Here is a 25,198-nt window from a genome sequence, read left to right on the forward strand (position 1 = left end):
AACTTAGCCAATCTTGGGGATTTTGCGTTCTTTTAAATTTGGCATGCCTTTTCCGTTGCTTCTGCAACAACGTTCTGACCCGTTTTGTGTACCATGGGGGATCAGTACCATCACTTATTAATTTATGTGGTATATATCTCTCAACTGCTGTTGATACTATCTCTTTGAAAACATTCTACAACTTTTCTACACTTACATGATCAGATCGGAAGGAGTGAAGATTGTCTCTTAAAAAGGCGTTGAGAGCGTTTTATCAGATTTTTAAAAATAGATATACTTTGCGTTTCTTTTTGATGGTTGTAGGTGTTCTGCCTAGCAGCAACTCCCTATATTCGTCACAACACTCGCTATTTGTCTAGGATTATTTGTTGCTAAAAGGTCAAGTATGCTTTCGCAACCATTTACGCTTCGAGTGGGCTCATGAACTAGTTGTTCAAAATAATTTTCTGAGAAAGCATTCAGTACAATTTTGGATGATGTTTTATGCCTGCCGGCGGCTTTAAACGTATAATTTTTCCAGCCTATCGAGGGTAGGTTGAAGTCACCACCGACTATAATTGTATGAGCGGTGTACTTATCTCGAATGAGACTCAAGTTTTCTTTGAACTGTTCAGCAACTATGTCTTCTGAGTCGGGGAGTCGATAAAACGATCCAATTAATAGTTTAGTCCGATTGTCAGGTATTATAACCTCTACCGATTGATGTGTAGGCAGAAGAGCCAACACCGTGTTGCTAGAGGAGGCCGAAATACACGCGCTTAATCTCACGCAGACTGGCGTGAGGTCTGGAACAGTTAAGGGAATTTACAGTAGCAAATAAAGTACGTAGTTGATGTAATACTTAACTTTAATCCATAATTGGAGAACATCGGTCTGACGGTACAGGAATCACAAGTTAAATATCTATTGATAATGGCGCCTTGCTAGGTCGTAGCAAATGACGTAGTTGAAGGCTATGCTAACTATCGTCTCGGCAAATGAGAGCGTATTTGTCAGTGTAGCATCGCTAGCAAAGTCGGCTGTACAACTGGGGCGAGTGCTAGGAAGTCTTTCTAGACCTGCCGTGTGGCGGCGCTCGGTCTGCAATCACTGACAGTGGCGACACGCGGGTCCGACGTATACTACCGGACCGCGGCCGATTTAAAGGCTACCACCTAGCAAGTGTGGTGTCTGGCGGTGACACCACACCGATACTATTTCACATGACCTATTTACTTCAATTTCGCTACAAGGCAAACTACCTCTGACAGCAATAAATACGCCACCACCAACTGTATTTAATCTATCCTTTCTGAGCACTGTTAGATCGTTTGAAGGGGACTGATGACCTCTGATGTTAAGTCGCATAGTGGTTAGAGCCATCTGAACCATTTGAAGCACGACATTCACACTCTCTTTTGACAGGTCAAAACGTGTGTGAACAGTTGGCTATCGAGAAGAGAGAAGGCGCACTGTTAGCGAAATTGGTTTGTGTGAACGGCAGCAGTTACAGTGCTGCATTGAGAGAGTATCGCAGACTGAAATGTCTAAGGAGAGGTCAGATTCCATTAAATGATTTAAACGAGATGGTAATGAAATTCGAAAACACGGGTGAGCCTGGTGTGGCACCTGGAAGAGGAAGGAGTCTTAGCCCGGTGGAAGTCGCCTGATAAACAAAGTAAGAGCCTACGGAATATCAGACCAGCTGTGTGGCTGGATTGAAGAGTTTTTAGCAAACAGAACACAGCATGTTGTTATCAATGGAGAGACGCCTACAGACGTTAAAGTAACCTCTGGCGTGCCACAGGGGAGTGTCATGGGACCATTGCTTTTCACAATATATATAAATGACCTAGTAAATAGTGTCGGAAGTTCCATGCGGCTTTTCGCGGATGATGCTGTAGTATACAGAGAAGTTGCAGCACTAGAAAATTGCAGCGAAATGCAGGAAGATCTGCAGCGGATAGGCACTTGGTGCAGGGAGTGGCAACTGACCCTTAACATAGACAAATGTAATGTATTGCGAATACATAGAAAGAAAGATCCTTTATTGTATGATTATATGATAGCGGAACAAACACTGGTAGCAGTTACTTCTGTAAACTATCTGGGAGTATGCGTACGGAACGATTTGAAGTGGAATGATAATATAAAATTAATTGTTGGTAAGGCGGGTGCCAGGTTGAGATTCATTGGGAGAGTCCTTAGAAAATGTAGTCCGTCAACAAAGCAGGTGGCTTACAGAACACTCGTTCGACCTATACTTGAGTATTGCTCATCAGTGTGGGATCCGTAGCAGGTCGGGTTGACAGAGGAGATAGAGAAGATCCAAAGAAGTGCGGCGCGTTTCGTCACACCGTTATTTGGTAAGCGTGATAGCTTTACGAAGATGTTTAGCAAGCTCAAGTGGCAGACTCTGCAAGAGAGGCGCTCTGCATCGCGGTGTAGCTTGCTGTCCAGATTTCGAGAGGGTGCGTTTCTGGATGAGGTATCGAATATATTGCTTCCCCCTACTCATACCTCCCGAGGAGATCACCAATGTAAAATCAGAGAGATTCGAGCTCGCACGGAGGCTTTCCGGCAGTCGTTCTTCCCGCGAACCATACTCAACTGGAACAGGGAAGGGAGGTAATGACAGTGGTACGTAAAGTGCCTTCCGCCACACACCGTTGGGTGGCTTGCGGAGTATAAATGTAGATGTAGATGTAGATGTAGAAGTTTTTGACGATGTTGCTGTTGCTGTAAGTGACCTCGCACCACGTGCCACGGGCAGTGCTAATGCTCGCGAAATGTCACGAGAATTGTTCAACCCATGGTCAACAGCGCGGAAAGTTGTTCGGTCTATTTTACACTGGTACCCGTACAAAGGAAGTCTAATGATTCGCAGAAACATTCTGAATTTGCTCTTCGGGTTCTGGCACGGATTAGAGTTGTTGCCATGTGGTCGGTCAATATTCTATGCATTTGCGAGGCACATTTTACAGTCCACTGTGCAGCGAAGAGACAGAGCCCCCGACTTTTGGGTACTGTCAAACCGTGTGTTGTACACAAAGAGCCCTCGCCGTGAGAGACGGTGTGGTTTAGATTTACAAGTACCTTTATTCTCAGTCCGTTTTCCTATAAAGAGACTACACCCAGAAAACCTGTCACGTGTAGCGTGAGGTCTGTACGTTATCGCGACCTCCTTCTAGAGCAAGTGATTTCCGCTTTGGAACAGCGCAACTGTGTGAAAACCCCTACTTTCATGCAAGATGGGACAGCGCCTCATGTCGCTCTCACAGTGGAAGATCTCCCTCACGTAACCTTCCACGAACGTGTCCCCGTTAGAGGTTTTTCAGATGCGCGGCCTCTGAGATCATCTGTTCTGAATCCATGTGACTTTGGCTCTGGGAATACACAAGAAACACGTTTGTCAGGGACACGTTCCATCTCTGCCTGCTCTGAAGGTCAGTACACAGCAACGTGTTGCTCAGATTCCGCCGGAAATGCTACGACCAACTGTTGACGACGTCGCCTTACGGATGCAGTTTCTCGTCAAAGCCTCCAATGCTGATATTGAATAAATTGTGTAAGCAGTGGTTAACAATAACTTTAACATTATGCCTTTCCCGACCTTTTTTTGTTCTACCTTTTCTGTGCACGTCCCTTTCCTAACCCGTTACACATGGAAACTTTTCCGTACGCCTTTCTTGCATTTACAGCGCCAGATCTGCACCTGATGACAAAAATTTGAACTATTTTTTTTCCAGCTTAATTCGGTTCCTCATTAACGCATTAGGATATGTACCAAATTTTGCTGCCTTACTATAGTTAAAGCTCACACTGGACCTCTGTAAGTGGCTCCTCTTTAATTGTAACTACCCGGTACAATCAGTTTTGGGAAAAAACGTACTCCCTTTTTAATAGCACTTTACCATAGGTCGCTGGAGCAACAAAGGGTTCCTAGAGACATTCCCGTTTTCAAGGAGGATCGTATAGCAAATGTACACTGTTATAGGCCTCTATCGCTGACGTCAGTCTATTGTAGAATTATGGAACCTGTTTTATGGCGATGTTTATGATGTTTTCGGAGAACCAAAATCTCCCCTATAAAAATCAGCATGGGTTTCGCTGAGATCTTACGGAACTCAGCTCGCTCTGCCTTCCCATGAAATCTACAGAGCTCCGGATGACCCTGTGTTCCAGTACTTCAACAAGGCTTTTGACGCAGAGTACCACTGAAGTTCAATCAAAGAAATACGAGTTTACCGAGTATCGGACAAATTTTACGACTGGATTCAAGAGGTCGTTACAGACAGAACTCAACACTTCGTTCTCAACGGTACAGTATTCGACCGTTGTAGAGGTAATTTCAGGAGCAGCCCAAGGAAGTGTGATAAGGCTATTGCTGTCTACAGTACTTGTAAATAATCTAGTAGTATAACGTCGAATGGTCCTTAACGCTGTTCGCAGATGACGCGGTTAGTGCCTGGCAAGTGATTCCGGACGTAAATAACTGTTCCACACTCCGCATATACAGGGTTTTCCATTGATGGTGACCGGGCCAAATATCTCACGAAATAAGCGTCAAACGAAAAAACTACAAAGAACGAAACTCGTCTAGCTTGAAGGGGGAAACCAGATGGCGCTATTGTTGGCCCGCTAGATGGCTCTGCCATAGGTCAAACGGATATCAACTGCGTTTTCTTAAAAATTTGAACCCCGGTGTTTATTACATCTACGTGTAGTAAGTAAAGAAATTTGAATGTTTTATTTGGACCACTTTTTTCGCTTTGTGATAGATGGCGCTGTAATAGTCACAAACGTATAAGTACGTGGTTTCACGTAACATTTCGCCAGTGCGGACGGTATTTGCGTCGTGATACATTACCCGTGTTAAAATGGACCGTTTATTAATTTCAGAAAAGGTCGGTATCGTGTTGATGTATGGCTATTGTGATCAAAATGCCCAACGGGCGTGTGCTATGTGTGCTACTAAGTATCCTGGACGACATCATCCAAGTGTCCGGACAGTTCGCCGGATAGTTACGTTATTTAAGGAAACAGGAAGTGTTCAGCCACATGTGAAACGTCAGCCACGACCTGCAGCAAATGATGATGCCCAAGTAGGTGTTTTAGCTGCTGTCGCGGCTAACCCGCACATCAGTAGCAGACAAATTGCGCGAGAATAGGGAATCTCAAAAACGTCGGTGCTGAGAATGCTACATCAACATCTATTGCACCAGGAATCGCATGGCCACGACTTTGAACGTCGTGTACAGTTCTGCCACTGGGAACAAGAGAAATTACGGAACGATGACAGATTTTTTGCACGCGTTCTATTTAGCGACGAAGCGTCATTCACCAACAGCGGTAACGTAAACCGGCATAATATGCACTATTGGGCAACGGAAAATCCACGATGGTTGCGACAAGTGGAACATCAGCGACTTTGGCGGGTTAATGTATGGTGCGGCATTATGGGAGGAAGGATAATTTGCCCCCATTCTATCGATGGCAATCTAAATAGTGCAATGAATGCTGATTTCCTACATAATGTTCTACCGATGTTACTACAAGATGTTTCACTGCATGGTAGAATGGCGATGTACTTCCAACATGATGGATGTCCGGCACATAGCTCGCGTGCGGTTGAAGCGGTACTGAATAGCATATTTCATGACAGGTGGATTGGTCGTCGAAGCACCATACCATGGCCTGCACGTTCACCGGATCTGACGTCTCCGGATTTTTTTCCGTGGGGAAAGTTAAAGGATGTTTGCCACCGTGTTCCACCGAAAACACCTGACAACATGCGTCAGCGCATTGTCAATGCATGTGCGAACATTACGGAAGGCGAACTACTCGCTGTTGAGAGGAATGTCGTTATACGTATTGCCAAATGCATTGAGATTGACGGACATCAAATGGTTCAAATGGCTCTGAGCACTATGCGACTTAATCTCTGAGGTCATCAGTCGCCTAGAACTTAGAACTAATTAAACCTAACTAACCTAAGGGCATCACACACATCCATGACCGAGGCAGGATTCGAACCTGCGACCGTAGCGGTCGCTCAGCTCCAGACTGTAGCGCCTAGAACCGCACGGCCACTCCGGCCGGCTGACGGACATCATTTTGAGCATTTATTGCATTAATGTGGTATTTACAGGCAATCACGCTGTAACAGCATGCGTTCTCAGACCTGAAAAGTTCACAAAGGTACATGTATCAAAAGGGAACAACCGAAATAAGATGTTCAAACGTACCTACGTTCTGTATTTTAATTTAAAAAACCTACTTGTGACCAACCGTTCGTCTAAAATTGTGAGCCATATGTTCGTGACTATTACAGTGCCATTTATCACAAAGCGAAAAAAGTGGTCCAACTAAAACATTCATATTTCTTTACGTACTACAGGAATATGTAATAAAAAATGGAAGTTCCTATTTAAAAAAAACGCAGTTGATATCCGTTTGACCTATGGCAGCGCCACCTAGCGGGCCAACCATGGCGCCATCTGGTTTGCCCCTTCAATCTAGACAAGTTTAGTCCTTTGTAATTTTTTCGTTTGACGCTTATTTCGTGAGATATTTGACCCGGTCACGATCAATGGACCACCCTGTATAGGAGAAGAAATTCACTACCGTGCAGTATCACTATTAATGAAAATCGCTAGAAACAATAACTAGGGTAACATATCTAGGACTACATAAAACAAATAGTTGGAAATGTATTTCAATCACGAAAGAAATGGCTTACACAACATTTGTTCGACCAATTCTTGAGTATTCTTCGTCAGTTTTGGATCCTTAGAAGGTTCAGTTAACACGATAGATAGACATCCAACGAAGATTGGTGTGTTTCGACAGTTGATCGTTCAGTCGGTGCGCGGGGCCTTACGGAGATGCTCTACAAACTATGTTAGCAGAGGCTAGGAGAGAGGCTTTATGCATCACGGATAAGTTAACTACTGAAATTACGAGGGCGTACCTGCCTTCTGAATATGTCACGTGAAATGACCACCACGAGGAAATTCGAGAAATCAGAGCTAATACAGAGATTTAACGACAAGCGCCTGTCGCGGTCGGAACAGGGAAGAGGGAGAGGAAAGGGTTTATAAGAAGTACCCTCCGCCGCACACCTCAGCTTGCTTGCGGAGTATAAATGCAGATATAGATAACATGTCCAGAGCGGGGTTCTCGTACTTGCACGTGGCTTTGTTGGCTCATTTCTTAACTGCAGTATTTGGACAAGAACATTATCGTACAATTTGTGCATAATATAAGCGAACATCTGTCTCAAACTTGAACTTACAAAGTTAAATTATAGAACATTCAATACGTTTCGAGCTATCTCTCCATAATTACGCTTGCATAGGACGGATAAACGAACATCAGATCCAGAAATAACCGTTCAGTCTGCAATGGAGTGTGCTCTATTTTTTAAGTTACTGGCAGGTAAAAACAGCGGGCCAGATGGAGAACAGAACCTGGAACCTTGACTTTCGCGGATAGTGATAACCAACTGAGCTACACAGGCACGACCCAGCAGCCGCCGTCTTTATAGTTCGGCATGCGCTATTGCCTCTTTCTTCCCTTCGACACATCACTGAAATTGTGTTGTCTGCTTTAGTGGACTAGGACTGCTGGAACAAAGAATATTGCGGAGATGAGGCTTAGTCACAGCACAGCCGAGGGGTTGGTTTCTAGAAACAGTCTGGCTTTATTCCTCCGTTATTTCTCGTTTCCAGAGGCAGTGAAGCGGATTAGTTGCTCTCTTGTCCGTCCTACATCCGCCTTTTGTTGCTGTATTTTCCTGTGAAGTAGACATGACACATGGCACTGTTTTTCTTTTGTCTGATCTGTCTGTAACATGTCATCGTCGGAAAAACATATTTCTGGTGTTATAGGCCAGTTGTCTTACAGGATATAACTCTGATTCTCCACGAAGGTTCAAATGGCTCTAAGCACTATGGGACTTAACATTTGAGGTCATCAGTCCCCTAGAACTTAGAACTGCTTAAACCTAACTAACCTAAGGAGATCACACACATCCATACCCGAGGCAGGATTCGAACCTGCGACCGTAGCGGTCGCGCGGTTCCGGACTGTAGCGCCTAGAACCGCTCGGCCACTCCGGCCGGCTGTAGGCAAATGGCGGCCTGTTTTTCATCTGCTCCCTGCAGACACTAAAAAGAATAGCTGGAATATCAATGCATACCGAACTGACTGACCTCATTCCACAGACAAATTACAGACGTCGTTTTTCTCTTTTAGGGTACACGGCGATTGTAGCGATATGAATTCTTTATTCTAATCTGTCCTCGCATGTTAATTTGACGAGTTAGTGTGTAAATCATCTGATGATGACTTGATAAGACGCCGAAACCTGTCATCATACTATTTCCGTGTTCCAAGGCCGCCTAGTTTGGGATAAAAAAAGACGACTCGCCACGGAAGGAAAAAACAAAATAATTATCAAATAGTATATGGCTTATTGCCCTTAATTATCAGTGTCTACCAAATAGATGGACAAGCGGCGGAGAAAAAGGAAATCTCTAGCTGCTGGATTTGTCAGTACGACTTGTGCAAGAAAAGCTACAAAAGACGCCGCACACTGAACAATATCACGCGCAGTTCTGACCTTCAATTATGAGTAGTAGAGGCTCAAGGAATCCACACGAGACTCCTTCGTGTATATATATATATATATATATATATATATATATATATATATATATATATATATATATATATATATATATATGTGTGTGTGTGTGTGTGTGTGTCGGTGGGTGTGTGTTCCACATCTCCGCCTAAACCACTGGACCGATTTCAATCAAATTTATTACACGTATCACTTACTGTGTGGAGAGAATCGCTGGGGAGCTAAGAACTACCTACCTATCAAAGGAGCGGGGGTGGGGATGAAAAAGTAGTGTATCTCACGACTCGCGAATTCGCAGTGTTTATTCATCCAGTATTTGAGAATGAGAGCACTTAGTGACTTGGAACCAACATAATTTAAAACCTTAGCAAACTTCTTCTCGTTGACTAAACCCACAAAATAATGAAAAGAAAAAAATTCATCGCTACAACGTCATCCCTGTTCCTACAGTAAAACTGCCGCATCAGGGCTGACGTTGCAATTGATTGCTTCATTACTGCTAAATTTATTCAGGACACATTTTGCAGGTAGTATTCACGTATGCCACTGAATGAGCCTACAAAATTATGTCATTGTACGACACATAGTTCACGAGCTATGGCGTCACAAACCCTGAAATGTGAGAAAACTGCCGCATCATGCACGCTGTTTTAATTTATTACGTCTTTACTCCCAACTTACCACCGAATGTAGTTGCAAAATGATATCATTGTACGACAGTTGTTCAGGAGACATGACGCGTCATAGAGATTGGGCTGCGGGAAATGAGAATTGCAGGACGAAATTCGCTACAGATACGGGTAAAGTACATGTACCAATATGCGTGAAGTATGTTAAATATCAGTGAAACGTATTCTCCCAAAGCCACGGATGAAATGCTATACCCCTGGATCTATTTCAACCAAATGCAATATACACTCCTGGAAATTGAAATAAGAACACCGTGAATTCATTGTCCCAGGAAGGGGAAACTTTATTGACACATTCCTGGGGTCAGATACATCACATGATCACACTGACAGAACCACAGGCACATAGACACAGGCAACACAGCATGCACAATGTCGGCACTAGTACAGTGTATATCCACCTTTCGCAGCAATGCAGGCTGCTATTCTCCCATGGAGACGATCGTAGAGATGCTGGATGTAGTCCTGTGGAACGGCTTGCCATGCCATTTCCACCTGGCGCCTCAGTTGGACCAGCGTTCGTGCTGGACGTGCAGACCGCGTGAGACGACGCTTCATCCAGTCCCAAACATGCTCAATGGGGGACAGATCCGGAGATCTTGCTGGCCAGGGTAGTTGACTTACACCTTCTAGAGCACGTTGGGTGGCACGGGATACATGCGGACGTGCATTGTCCTGTTGGAACAGCAAGTTCCCTTGCCGGTCTAGGAATGGTAGAACGATGGGTTCGATGACGGTTTGGATGTACCGTGCACTATTCAGTGTCCCCTCGACGATCACCAGTGGTGTACGGCCAGTGTAGGAGATCGCTCCCGACACCATGATGCCGGGTGTTGGCCCTGTGTGCCTCGGTCGTATGCAGTCCTGATTATGGCGCTCACCTGCACGGCGCCAAACACGCATACGACCATCATTGGCACCAAGGCAGAAGCGACTCTCATCGCTGAAGACGACACGTCTCCATTCGTCCCTCCATTCACGCCTGTCGCGACACCACTGGAGGCGGGCTGCACGATGTTGGGGCGTGAGTGGAAGACGGCCTAACGGTGTGCGGGACCGTGGCCCAGCTTCATGGAGACGGTTGCGAATGGTCCTCGCCGATACCCCAGGAGCAACAGTGTCCCTAATTTGCTGGGAAGTGGCGGTGCGGTCCCCTACGGCACTGCGTAGGATCCTACGGTCTTGGCGTGCATCCGTGCGTCGCTGCGGTCCGGTCCCAGGTCGACGGGCACGTGCACCTTCCGCCGACCACTGGCGACAACATCGATGTACTGTGGAGACCTCACGCCCCACGTGTTGAGCAATTCGGCGGTACGTCCACCCGGCCTCCCGCATGCCCACTATACGCCCTCGCTCAAAGTCCGTCAGCTGCACATACGGTTCACGTCCACGCTGTCGCGGCATGCTACCAGTGCTAAAGACTGCGATGGAGCTCCGTATGCCACGGCAAACTGGCTGACACTGACGGCGGCGGTGCACAAATGCTGCGCCGCTAGCGCCATTCGACGGCCATCTCCGCGGTTCCTGGTGTGTCCGCTGTGCCGTGCGTGTGATCATTGCTTGTACAGCCCTCTCGCAGTGTCCGGAGCAAGTATGGTGGGTCTGACACACCGGTGTCAATGCGTTCTTTTTTCCATTTCCAGGAGTGTACGTATTACTCTATGGAAAGAAATACAGTGGGGATAAGGACCAGCAGCCTCCAGTTGGGGTAAGGATGATAATGTGGACAGAGAAGTGGGAAGGAAGAGATGGACAGAGAGGGGAAGGAGGACATGCACACAGATATAAGGGGGGAGGAGATCGACACAGCGAGGAGGAAGGGGAAATGGACAGAGAAAGGGCAGAGGAGATGACACAAAGGAAGGGTAGAGGAGTAGATGGGGAGAGAGAGAGGGGAGAGGAACAGATGGACTGACAGAGGGTGGGAGAGGAGATGGGCACAGAGACAAGAAGGAGGAAATAAGCAGAGAAAGGGAAGAGGAGATGGACAGAGAGAGAGAGAGAGAGAGAGAGGGAGAGGATGAGATGGACAGAGAGAGGGACAGGCAGTGATAGGCATTCGGTGGTGGATAGTGGTCAGAGAGAGGGGCAGGAGATGGAAAGAGAGAAGTCTGAAGAAGATAGACAAAGACAGGGGGGAGGTAGGCTAACAGAATACGTCCTGGAGCAACGCTGGATACTCAACTAGTAGGAGCCGGCCGCTGTGGTCTAGCAGTTCTAGGCGCTCAGTCCGGAACCGCGCGACCGCTACGGTCGCAGGTTCGAATCCTGCCTCGGGCATGGATGTGTGTGAAGTCCTTAGGTTAGTTAGGTTTAAGTAGTTCTAAGTTCTAGGGGACTGATGACCACAGATGTTAAGTCCCATAGTGCTCAGAGCCATTTGAACCATTTGAACCATCAACTAGTAGGATAATAATCCTGTTGGAGGCACGTCTGCAACTGAGCATTATACCAGAGGTTGAAAATACCGCTTCAGTTGTAAAGTTCTTGTATTATCACACGACAGGTTTCGGGCTCTTATATGCCCATCCTCAGGTGTCGTAACTGGGTGCTGTGAGCCCTGACCGCCCTGGTAGACGTGTACGAGGCGCGGTGTGCTACCTACGAGTGTAGAGTATGGAGTAACATGGAGTAGTCACTCCATGCACGGTTTGCGCTTATAGGCAGCACACCGCGCATTGTACACGTCTACCAGGGCGCTCGGGGCTCACAGCACCCAGTTACGACACCTGGAGATGAGCATATAAGAATCCGAAACCTGTCGTGTGATAATACAAGAACGTTACAACTAAAGTGGAATTTTCAACCTCTGGTAGTATGATAATATTTAATTTCAAGCTTACTTCAGTATTTCAGTGTTAACTTTATACCACTCGCTTCTTAACAGCCGTTTCATATCATAATATGATAAAAATAAAACAGTGTGTTTCTGTTGCCCATGGTCTTTCGTATTTATTCAGTATCTTTTCAACATCTTACTTCTTTTTCGGCCTTAAAATATCAGTTCACAACGCGACCACACAGATTGGGAGAAACCATTTTGTTTGAGCTAGGAAGGATGGAAGTTTTCGCTGTCTCTTTGCTTTGTTATTGCTTGCGTAACAACTAATATATGAGATAAAATATGTTGCTACGGAAAGAGCCCTGAACTACTTTTTAGGGATGCTGTGCTGTGAATTTTCTTGGATCATTAATTTTCAACAAAACAAAATATATTATGTTCTTATTATTCTGGCTCTGGTTTTCTATTAAAGAAACATTGTTTCGTTACTGTAACTCGCTGTAAAGTTCAACATATCTTCCTTACTTTACAGTTATTGAAAAGGTTACTGAAAATTGTTTCGTTATCAATACTGATGTTACAGTACGCAATGTTTGTTCAACATCAAAATTTTTCAGTGGATTTTTGTTAACAGTAAAACGCCAATAAGTACCACGACTAACACGAAAACATGAGACTATCATCAGAGGAAAAGATGTTTTTACTGTAATGTTTGCCAGACCACAGCACAGCAAGATTTCTTTTATGTTATGAAGGGAAATTACCTTTTTGCACTGTTAATAATACATCATCTGCAGCCCGCGTCCACCTGTAAAACACATCATAAAGTCTGCTGCTCTGCCCTGCAATTCCGAAAGCTGAAAGAAATAATTTTAGTTCACTATTACCTGTCCGCTTCTTTGCGGTGTGATTGGTTTCATTTAATGCAGTTTGAATGCGCCGCGGCAGCGGCTCGTTCGTTCGTAGCGCACCTCTGCACCACGAATAATATGTAAATAGCTGAAAATGTCTTAAAAGGATGGGATAAAATACCAGGCAAGCTTATTACAAATCATAATGCAAGTTTTCGCTAAGTAACTCTATTCAAAACATTTAGACAGATTAAATTATTACACATCTTTACAAATCAGTACCTAATGGCGTCCTTCTCTCAATCTTGAGAAAAGAATGCTACACAAGCGTACAATACAGCGTCACAGGCTCTTCCTACCCACGTAACTCCAAGAAGACGACAGAGAAATTAATGCTCGGTCACTACTATTTATACTCGTTGTGACATATTCTCATCTTTGTTTGATATTTAATAAGTATCGTCTGTGGCGGTTTCAGTACTGGCCGACACAGATATTATCTTTAAAAAAAATCGGTACATGATTCTATGCAAGTATAAAACATGGCACATAATGGTTTGTCTTTATTACATAAAATTCACACAGTCGTTGTCCACGCAATTACTATCATCCAGTTCAATTATTCTTATCTCCTTTTTTACCACTTATAATACGTGTTTTGCTAAGAGACATTACAAAGTTTGCGAGGAAGAAAGAAAGGAATGAATTTTGTACTCGTCTTACTTGTAGTTCTTGCAGAGGAAAATTGGAGAGAATTTTCGCCTTATGAAATACACAATTGGTTAATTTTTGTTTTAGCCTTATATGTATCGGCAGTTCTTGTGCTATCTTAAGTTGGATTTTGTGTATTATTCTGTCTGAAAACTACTGCAACATGGTAACATCTTGCTGAGGTTTGTATGACATTCCCCTTCACAGTTATTCTTATGTACAATATCACTCCTTTTGATACAGAAATATTGTGATCGTATTTCTTCAGAAATCGATCTGCTTCCAGCCCTATTTTCCTCCATTACCTTCTCCAGTTTTCGATTCACCATTCTTAACATAACTTTGGCTGCATGTGGAGTGAGGTTATTGTCCTGTGTTTACTGCATACCTTGGTACCCTGCTATTACAGCGCGACGGCATGTAATGACGTGGGTGTACTACATTTTAAAGAAAGTGGAAGGTGTATTGTGCACAACTGCAGACAGGACTGTAATTGTACTTTCAGCAAAATCTGACCTGTGTCATCGCAAGCGTTTGAACCTTTGACAAAACTGTTCACAGGATGCCATGCCGCTGAGACTGAAGGAGGTGCACATCGTAAAACAGCCGTACATTTTCAACATGGTGTTCGCCATGTTTAAGCCGTTCATCAGGGAGAAACTGAGGAACAGGGTAAGGAGGCTGTTGATTAATAAATATTGAAAACTATAACGTAAACTGAAACACATCCTTCCTCCTGTATTGTATAAATGGAAAGTAAAATATTTGGTCCGAGAGGAATGTATTCTTTGCAACTATTAAATAAATTAAAATGGTATTGGTTCCTAGAAATAACTGATTCTGTAAGACTCATTTGAAGGACACTGGTTTTAGCTGTAGAGGTGTTTTTGATTGTATGTTTCAATAGTCTTATGCATTTCATACAGCCCTCGTTACATAAACTCACCATGATAATAAAATGGTAAATAAAGTAATTTCCAAAACCTTCTTTATTAAAACTTCAAAAGGTTCAGTTCAGTCTGCCAAAATGCAACGTCATGTCAATTGGTAAATTGAAATCAAAGGATGCTTTATGTACTCGACCCTTTTGCTATCCATGACTTTGGTTTCGCTGGAGGAGAAGTTTTTCACATCTTCTTCTGCACTTTTATTTTAATAAGGAATGAGAAGAAAAAATTGAAACTCTTTTTTTAGCTATGAAAAGCACTTCCAATGTTACGTACATCAGTTTTACACAGTATATGTGTTACAGATGTTCTTCCACGGTGACAAAATGGAATCACTGCACAAGCACCTCGACCCCAGCCACCTTCCTGAGGACTATGGCGGCAAGCTGCCGAAAATTGACTACACAAGCAAAGACTGGTACCCAGTAATTTGTGATATTACGGATGAAATTAAAGGTACATTTGCTACTTTACATCAGGTGAAGCTAAATTAACTTTTAATAAGTGTGTGTGTGTGTGTGTGTGTGTGTGTGTGTGTGTGTGTGTGTGTGTGTGTGTACTGGAGATGTGTCAAAACTGAAATCAATTATAATCCATACAAATTACAAAACTGAATGTACCTATGTATGTATGTATGTTCCCTATCTCATTTTAAAACATAGGACCGATTTCAACCAAACTTGGTACACGTTTCACTTACTGAAAAACTGCCGCTTAAGGAATTACGTTTTAGTTTTTTACTTCTTTACTACGAACATTCTTGACACATTTTACAGACAGTATTCGAATATACCACTGAATGTACCTGAAAAATTACATGATTTTTCAGCAAATAGTTCAAGAGATACGACTTCATAAACATTGAGCTGTATGAAAATGAAACTGCATGGCGAAATTTATTTGACTTACAGGTCAACTATGCCTACAAATACGTGTGAAATATGTTAAATATGTGTGAAATATATTTGACATGTGCATTTGGGGACAAAGTCACAGGTAAAAAGTTCATCCTAAATCTCTGGAACGATTTCAATCAAATGTGGTACACGTATTAATTAGAATCTGGAAAGAAACACTGTAGGGGTAAGAACTACAGGCCTGCTATTGAGGTGAGCGTGATAGCGTGGAGAGAGAAGGGGGGGGGGAGGAGGAAGGACATAGACAGCGAGAGGGGGGGGGCACGAAGAGATAGGCACAGACAGGAGGTGGAGGAGATGGTCAGGGATAGGGGAGGGGTAAATACACAGAGAGAGGGGAGAGGTGGAGAAAGGCAGAGAAAGGAAAGAGGAGGAGATGGACAAAGACAGGGGGGCGAAGAAATAGGCAGAGAGAGGGGGAGAAGGAGATGAAGAGACAGATGAAGGTGGAAGAAACGGACAGAGAAAGGGAAGAAGAAGAGGTGGATAGAAAGAGGAGAGAAAAGGAGGTGGACACAGAAAAGAAGAGGGAGGAGATGCATGGGGAGAAGGGGAAGGAGGAGACTGAGAAAGAGAGAGGAGGAGGAGATGGAATTAGAGGAGGGAGAAGGAGATGGACTGAGAGGGGAGGTGCAGATTGACAGAGAGAGAGAGAGAGAGAGAGAGAGAGAGAGAGAGAGAGCAGAAGGAGGACATGGAGATAGAGAGGGGCAAGAGGAGATGGACAGAGAGTCTGGGTGGAGGAGGTGAACGGAGAGAGGGGGTGAAGGAGATGGACAGAGAGGAGGTTAGGAATCTTATGGACGGAAAGAGGGAGGAGGAAGAGATGAACTACTTGAAGTTTGAAGTAAATACATAACTGGACCAGCCCAGCTGCTGAGCTAGTATTTACACGCACAGCAGGGACAATATGTGGCAGTACTGAAGCGTAGCGAAGTGTCAATATGCAAACGGAAAACTTTGTATTAAAGTCCATCTACAGTCTTTATAGCCTTTTTTTATGAAAATGTACATTTCGAACTCACAGGTTTATCATCGAGATTTTTTGTTATGTTAGGCGTGTCGAAATCTCAATGAATGTTCTTACATAACAAATGAAGATGTGAGTTCGGAATATGCTTAGGCATATTAAAAATTCTTTAAAGTCAGTAGACAGATTTTGTTATTAAGTTTTCCATTCATTTGATTGTCTCAGTTTGACAAGAATAGTCATTATGTCTCACATGACACCAGGATACAAACTTAAAAAGAAGTCTGTGAACTATATCATTTTCACTTCCGAGTTTTAGCTCTCTGGAGCGTGCAAGTCTGTACGATAAGACAATGAACTTGATTGTGATTGTAATGCATTAATATTCGACAAAAATGGTGTCTGCTAAAACGAATTCATAGGTTCGGTTATTGGTAAAACAAATGACAGACTCTGGTGTATTGGTTAACTGCAGTTTGTGTACGAACGTGAGGCCTTACAAAAAACTTGTACGGTATATATGGGAATATCGACGGTTTGTTTACGTATACTACGCAACCAGTCGCTTTTCGGCCAGAATTATGGACGTTAGCAGAAGTGAAAATAAATAAACTGAGACCATTTCAATGAAACATCCTGCGTAAAATCGGCGACCCTGTGAGAAGTGCATTAACGATGCCAAATAAGATATAACGAACAATTACTGAATTTTATGCAAGTCAAGTTATTTTTAAATTCATAATATCACAGGAAATGCATTTTATTCCACATTTGGCGAGGTTGGCAGTTGATAGCATGCCCAAGAGAATAATGAAAGCAAAATTCTCTTCCACTAGAAAAAAAGGACATCCAGAGACAAAATGGCTGAAAATACGTTCAATCAACCTGACAAAATGGAGATATTCGGATAGTGGAGATAACCATAAAATAGAGGGCGTGGCTCATCAAGAGCTGCAGTGCTAAAGAGGAAGAGACCCGTGATTCGATGTCCTCATGTTTACCAAATATTACCTTTGACTGTCCCTTTTCACTGACATTTTAGTTGCCAGCAGGCAAAAATCAGCTGTTTAGTGATACAGATGAGCTATTATTTGAGAATGTGTATCGCAAAAGCAGAAAGACCACATGTGACACACTTCGTTAGCAACTATCTGCTTCATCATCGTTAGAGTTATTCATCGGCGTCAGAAATGAAGTCACAAGGCGACAGAAAAAGTATGGAACGTAAAATATTCCATTTGCGGTTTATGTAATTTGTGCTGAGTAATGTTACCAAGCAGTGTTGTTTCGCGTAGAGGTCATGCTATTAATCTCTGAACGTTTCCTGTAAGCACTGAACATATAAGAAGAAACAAAATTGCAATGCGACTTTAATTGATGTTTACTCTGAGAAACTTGCAAGTCATCACAGCCGTTTAGTAACAGTCTCTCACAGGTGTTCACATCTTCCTTGTGCTGAATTGGCAGTCTCCGAGATTTATGTGCACAAAGTGTTTAACAAGAATTATTATGTCAGTAAGTTTACAGACATCATTCGTTTTATAGACTTTACCCCATTGTCGGCTTCCTATGTAGTGTTAGGATAATGGTATACAGAGTGAAATGGACATAACGGGCCAAATATGTCAAGGATTACGAGTATTAAGAGACTAAAATATTTCACGAAAGGTTGATGCGTTCTACGTATCATCTGTCAGTACTTCTCAGACAGTTAGGGTGCAAGGAGGTCACATGAAACACAGATGAATTTCCAGTTATTAAAACACTACTAACCATGTATACAAAGTCAACTTCGTAACACAAAACTTAGAAGTATCTCCTTTTTTTATATATTACCGAAGATTTCCATATACATTTTTTGAGAAGTACCTAATTGCAGTCTGTGGCACTAAACAACTAAAAGAGAAACCCAATTTCAGTAGCGGGTTGCCTATCTAAGGCTTAAAGGGGCAACAAAACTCTGAATTTCAGAATTTCATACAATTATTGACCGAATTTAAAAATTTAAAATGCCGTCATAATCTGCTCATTAAGTGGTATAATGTTGCGTTTAAGGCTTAACATAGCAGGTCAAGTAATAAAGTTAGAAACTGTGTAGGCCCTGAATGTACTGAGGCAGCATAGCTCATGGCGTGCAAATTATCCAGTGTGTATTCATCCAGTAACCAGACGTCTGAAGCTGTTATGTACAGGTTGTTTAAGAAAAGTGTTACATATTCCTACAGGACGTAGTTTGGTCAAAACTAGAACGCAAGTTGCTTTAGTACGTATTATGTCTAGAAACCAATACCTGTTGAGAAATGGCACAATCTGTTCTGACATTCCCCACTGTCACGCCACGTAATAATAGACGACATAGACAGGGTTGCATGTGGTTACCACGCATCCTGTCACATTCTTCATCCCTTCTCTGCACTGAATCACACACTCCTTCAAATACACCATGGCTCCATTTGCATCGCATCACATTCATTGGTCACATTCTCCTGTAACGTCTGGACATTGTCGATGGATTGGGGGTACACCAATCCCTCAAAAATGTCGCCACAGCCAGAAATACAACGGCTTCAGGCTCGATGAACGGGGAGGACATGCTAACGGACAACCTCGACGAATCCGTCGCCCATGAAAAGTTGTGGTGAGCTACTGTTACACAATTCGTAGAAAATAGGGTGGTGGATCCTCGTGCACAAACCACAGTTATTGTATTTCTGCAAGGGTAACGTTCTCCAACAGTGCCGGAAATTCATCACCCAGAAAGCGGTCATAAGCAGCACCGTTTAATCTCCTTGGTAAAGTGTACGGCCGCTACGAGTGTTTCACCGACAATTTCTGCCCATACGTCGACACTCAAGCGACCCCCCCCCCCTCTCTCTCTCTCTCTCTGTGAAATTATAGTGCATGAAAAGATTCTGGGAGATAACTATTAAGCAACGCTTTCCCAGTATTTAGAATATTAAGCATGGCTGCAGTAGCAAGTGTGCAGATGTACTACACTCCTGGAAATTGAAATAAGAACACCGTGAATTCATTGTCCCAGGAAGGGGAAACTTTATTGACACATTCCTGGGGTCAGATACATCACATGATCACACTGACAGAACCACAGGCACATAGACACAGGCAACACAGCATGCACAATGTCGGCACTAGTACAGTGTATATCCACCTTTCGCAGCAATGCAGGCTGCTATTCTCCCATGGAGACGATCGTAGAGATGCTGGATGTAGTCCTGTGGAACGGCTTGCCATGCCATTTCCACCTGGCGCCTCAGTTGGACCAGCATTCGTGCTGGACGTGCAGACCGCGTGAGACGACGCTTCATCCAGTCCCAAACATGCTCAATGGGGGACAGATCCGGAGATCTTGCTGGCCAGGGTAGTTGACTTACACCTTCTAGAGCACGTTGGGTGGCACGGGATACATGCGGACGTGCATTGTCCTGTTGGACCAGCAAGTTCCCTTGCCGGTCTAGGAATGGTAGAACGATGGGTTCGATGACGGTTTGGATGTACCGTGCACTATTCAGTGTCCCCTCGGCGATCACCAGTGGTGTACGGCCAGTGTAGGAGATCGCTCCCCACACCATGATGCCGGGTGTTGGCCCTGTGTGCCTCGGTCGTATGCAGTCCTGATTGTGGCGCTCACCTGCACGGCACCAAACACGCATACGACCATCATTGGCACCAAGGCAGAAGCGACTCTCATCGCTGAAGACGACACGTCTCCATTCGTCCCTCCATTCACGCCTGTCGCGACACCACTGGAGGCGGGCTGCACGATGTTGGGGCGTGAGCGGAAGACGGCCTAACGGTGTGCGGGACCGTAGCCCAGCTTCATGGAGATGGTTGCGAATGGTCCTCGCCGATACCCCAGGAGCAACAGTGTCCCTAATTTGCTGGGAAGTGGCGGTGCGGTCCCCTACGGCACTGCGTAGGATCCTACGGTCTTGGCGTGCATCCGTGCGTCGCTGCGGTCCGGTCCCAGGTCGACGGGCGCGTGCACCTTCCGCCGACCACTGGCGACAACATCGATGTACTGTGGAGACCTCACGCCCCACGTGTTGAGCAATTCGGCGGTACGTCCACCCGGCCTCCCGCATGCCCACTATACGCTCTCGCTCAAAGTCCGTCAACTGCACATACGGTTCACGTCCACGCTGTCGCGGCATGCTACCAGTGTTAAAGACTGCGATGGAGCTCCGTATGCCACGGCAAACTGGCTGACACTGACGGCGGCGGTGCACAAATGCTGCGCAGCTAGCGCCATTCGACGGCCAACACCGCGGTTCCTGGTGTGTCCGCTGTGCCGTGCGTGTGATCATTGCTTATACAGCCCTCTCGCAGTGTTCGGAGCAAGTATGGTGGGTCTGACACACCGGTGTCAATGTGTTCTTTTTTCCATTTCCAGGAGTGTATATGGAATGAAAACAGCCACCAGTTAGTGAAGGTAGCAGTCGAAAGCAGCTGGCCTGACGGCCGACAAAACTTCTGAGGATTCGTGCTAAGCATACTTAAAAAGTAATGTGGCACTAATCATTATGATTAATTTAGAAAATAGCTGAAACTGATTTAAGCTGAAAAGCCCTGCTAGTTTAAATCTGTGTGCTAGACCAGGATTCGGATCAAGAAGCCTGCCTTTCGCAGGCGGAACCCTTACCGACTGAACCAACCCCGTCGCAACACATGACGCGCCCTCACAACTTCATTCTGCCAGCGTTTCCCTCCTACTTTCCAGGATTTAAGGCACTTTGAAAAGCAACTGATAAGAAATGTGATAAAAAAGGCACACAGATAAATCACGATGTCGAAGAAAAACTGCGTATAATTCAGCTAAACTCAGAATTGCAAATATGTATTGCATAAGATTTCCTTGTTTTACCAATGCGTAGATACGTATGTGGTTATATTCCGTACTATTGTACCTCCCATATATCAAGGAATTTAGAAAGAAGTTCCAAGTACAGGTGACACTTGATCACTAATAGTTAAATGTGATATCCGAGAAAAGGAATTCCAGTTTGTTCTGTGTTCATATTACAGACAAAATAATATAATAGTGAATTAAAAATTACAGATTTATGTGTATACATATTAATGAAGAAATTAGCGCCTCTAATATGTTTAAATGTAACACTCATGTTTGTGTTTGTGTTATTTGTAATGTCTTGTTCTAATTAGTATGTTACATGGTCTTAAAATTGTCATTGCAAAATATCTGGTAAAACTGAGATACACGCTAAGAGTGTGCCAGATATCTGTGAAATATACCGTTCTGTTCTAAGTCTACTATAAGCCGACTCGTATGAGTGCAATGGGCCACAGTTAATGCCGACTGCACTCCTTGTTTGATAGAAATAAAAATATTAATTTGTTAATTATACAATATTGTTAATAATTTTGGTCGGGGACCTAAAAGGATTGCATTTCTCGCATTTATTCCCTAAGATATTCACCTGTTCATGTTTCACAGTTTCTAAGATTGCTTTTTCCAAAATGCCTTTCGTTAAAAAGTTTGCTATCGACAGAAAAGGAAACTGTTCGTTCTCTGTTTCACAGAATCGATGTAACAGGATCACATTAGACTGTTCAAAAAGTAGAAGTGATATCACTATATATTCAGTTCTAATAACTTTGTAATCTGCCTCGGTGCTACTCTTCACGTGCCAAAATGTTATGGGACTTTATTTCGTCGTTCCCCGAACCTAGCCAACCTTTGTGGTGTCAGCTAGTGTGTGTGTGTGTAGAGGTAATTTTCTGAAAGCGTCCCTGTTCTCTGTTGCAGAGTGGAACTCGTACGGCCTGGTGCAGCACAGCAAGTGACGAGTGACTTGCGACATCCGCCGCAGTATCGGGCCCTGCGCAGGAATTTCTCATTTTGTGTTCAAACAAATTTATACATTCCTTTTAATGTGATGTTCCTTATATTACTACATTAAATATATAAGTACTTTTGTACATATGACTATTCACCTCACAAATGTCCTTTACGTTCTCCTTTTCATCAGTCATAGGATAAAATCACGTCGAAAAAACTCAGGCTACGACAAAGAAACTGAGTGATAGTGTTAAACTTTCTCTACATACTCATGATCAATACGACACATTTTTCCCAGTGACGGATCAGTTGATGAAGACCACAGTTGTAGAAATCTGCTTGTTGGTTGTTCAGGAGGTATTTCGAATTTAATGTAAACAAATGTGAGATCCTAGTTACAACTGGAAAGTGTCAAGTACTTGGGAAATATGATAGAGCAAAATGGAAGAAATGAGAAAGAAATGAGAACACAAGGCTCAGTTACTACCAAGGAAACAGAAACCCTAAAATATATATGGAGGTTCTCCTTTTATCACTCAGGTTCTATAATTAGTTCAGTGCCTGTTGCACCATTTAAAGTTTCCTTTACTTATTCGTGATTACTACCTAAGAATTATATGTTAATATTGATTCTTCCTCTTTAATGTATTTCTTTTTCGTCCACCGTGAAACAAATTTTCACTCTTGGAGTTCATGGCAGTTTGATGAATATACGGTCAGTAGTTGGCTTGATGAATACTGGGCTGAGTGATGCTTCTCTTTGCTGTTTCTCTTGTGGCGAATGTAGTGCCACAGTTGCTATGCTCTTGGGTAGTTCACGAACTTCACAGTTATGTAGCCATTGACTGCCAATAGCACAAAACAGGACAACAACTGTTACAAGAATACAATTACAATATTAACCCATTAGTGCCCAGAATTATTAAGGTAGATTTTCTAGTTAAAAGTAGTTGTAGTTAAAAGTAGTTGTAGGTAACTGTTTTATGACAGGTTTACAGGAGGAACCTTATTTAAATGTAACTGTAAAAGTCCTGAAAATTGATGGCAATTTAAGTTGCCATTGGGCACTTAGATAACAAATGAAAAGCATTTCCAGATTTATTAAAATGATCATTTTTAACTCTACTACTATTACACATTGTTACTTACTTTACAAATTGTGGTGTGCGTACTGTAAGACCTTCGGTACACACACCATCAGATTATTTGACTTGTCGCTCCAACGAAGTAGGCAAGTGTCAGCAATATGTCTCGTGGTCTTATCGTGGCGTGTTTATCTTCTGCCGTTAGGTCAGACGATAGAAATGTCACTTGCACGCTTAGAGTAGCAGATTGACGGTGACCAACTTTAAACAGAACTTGATTAATTTTCACACACATTTATTAAAATGATAAAAAGGATAGACATTACGTAATTTGATTCTGGATGCTGTTTACAATTGACAATCTGAAGTTCCCTTGGTCTTGTTACATTAATCTTATTCTCACATATCTCTGATACTTGACAAAGTTTCTATTCATATATCTTCATGGCTATGTACAGGAATATGATAATCTTCTTAGGCGCAGACTGAAACTTGACTATAGACTGGTACAGACAAATGCAGACTGGTACAGACTGGTGCAGACTGACTAATCGGAGGTCTGTACACTCGTTATAATACCTCGAGCGTTCAGGTATCACTGCGCGAGTGTGATCTGCGAGGAGAAAAGGTTCTACGTTAGCAGCAATCTCATTGGCTGCGTTACATATTAATACGCGGATCGACGGAAGTAGAATTTGGTCCGCCTCTAAGTCAGCGCCATCTCGTATGTACACAACAAAAATACATGTAATGTAATAGCTCAAAAAAAGCAAAACAGGGATAATGGAATGTAGCCGAATTAAATCGGGTGATGCTGCGGGTATTAGATTATAAAATGAGAGACTTAAAGTAGTAAAGGACTTTTGCTATTTGGGGAGCAAAATAACTGATGATGGTAGAAGTAGGGAGGATATAAAATGTAGACTGGCAATGGCAAGGAAAGCGTTTCTGAAGAAGAGAATTTTGTTAACATCGAGTATAGATTTAAGAGTCAGGAAGTCGTTTCTGAAAGTATTTGTATGGAATGCAGTCATGTATGGAAGTTAAACATGGACGATAAATAGTTTGGGCAAGAAGAGAATAGAAGCTTTCGAAATGTGGTGCTACGGAAGAATTCTGAAGATTAGCTGGGTAGAACACATAACTAATGAGGAAGTATTGAATAGGATTGGAGATAAGAGGAGTTTGTGGCACAACTTGACTAGAAGATGGGATCGGTTGGTAGGACATGTTCTGAGGCATCAAGGGATCACCAATTTGGTATTGGAGGGCAGCGTGGAGGGTAAAAATCGTTGGGGGAGACCAAGAGATGAATACACTAAACATATTCAGAAGGATGTGGGTTGCAGTAGGTACTGGGAGATGCAGAAACTTGCACAGGACAGATTAGCATGGAGAGCTGCATCAAACCAGTCTCTGGACTGAAGACCACAACAACAACAATGTAATACATTAATTTCTAAGCAGTGAAATCAGTTTTAACTCATTTTAAGAAAGTCTCGTCTCTGTAACATTTTCCCTTATTCTTCTTAGCTTAGCGGTACTTCAAAATTTATTAAACGCCTCACAACAACCTAGTTGAACTGGTACTTAGTCTCGCACACATATATACGTTCGATTTTGACATATCTTGCAGCTACGATGATGAAATGATCTTTTCTATCTTGATTTATATCGTCTAATGAAAGAAATCGTGATGATGGATCAAGATTTGCTCTTGGGGCGCCATGCGTTTTCAGAATTCGAAGAACAACAATGTTTCGAAACTGAAGATATGGCAGGTCTTTTCCCAACATCTG

The 25,198-nt window shown here is 43.3% G+C and overlaps 1 protein-coding gene across 1 annotated transcript in view; it reads left to right on the forward strand.

Annotated features, from left to right (window-relative positions):
• LOC126458503 (retinaldehyde-binding protein 1) overlaps positions 1–22,454 on the forward strand; it is a 113,561-nt gene extending 91,107 nt beyond the window's left edge. Inside the window, exons 6-8 of the mRNA XM_050095598.1 lie at positions 14,224–14,334; positions 14,915–15,065; positions 22,282–22,454. Coding sequence (XP_049951555.1) covers positions 14,224–14,334; positions 14,915–15,065; positions 22,282–22,319 — 300 coding nt within the window. The 3' untranslated portion in view covers positions 22,320–22,454. The remainder of the gene's footprint in view (positions 1–14,223; positions 14,335–14,914; positions 15,066–22,281) is intronic.
• Positions 22,455–25,198: the final 2,744 nt, after the last annotated feature.

This window comes from Schistocerca serialis, chromosome 2 (genome assembly GCF_023864345.2).
Source record: "Schistocerca serialis cubense isolate TAMUIC-IGC-003099 chromosome 2, iqSchSeri2.2, whole genome shotgun sequence".
Taxonomy (NCBI): domain Eukaryota; kingdom Metazoa; phylum Arthropoda; class Insecta; order Orthoptera; family Acrididae; genus Schistocerca; species Schistocerca serialis.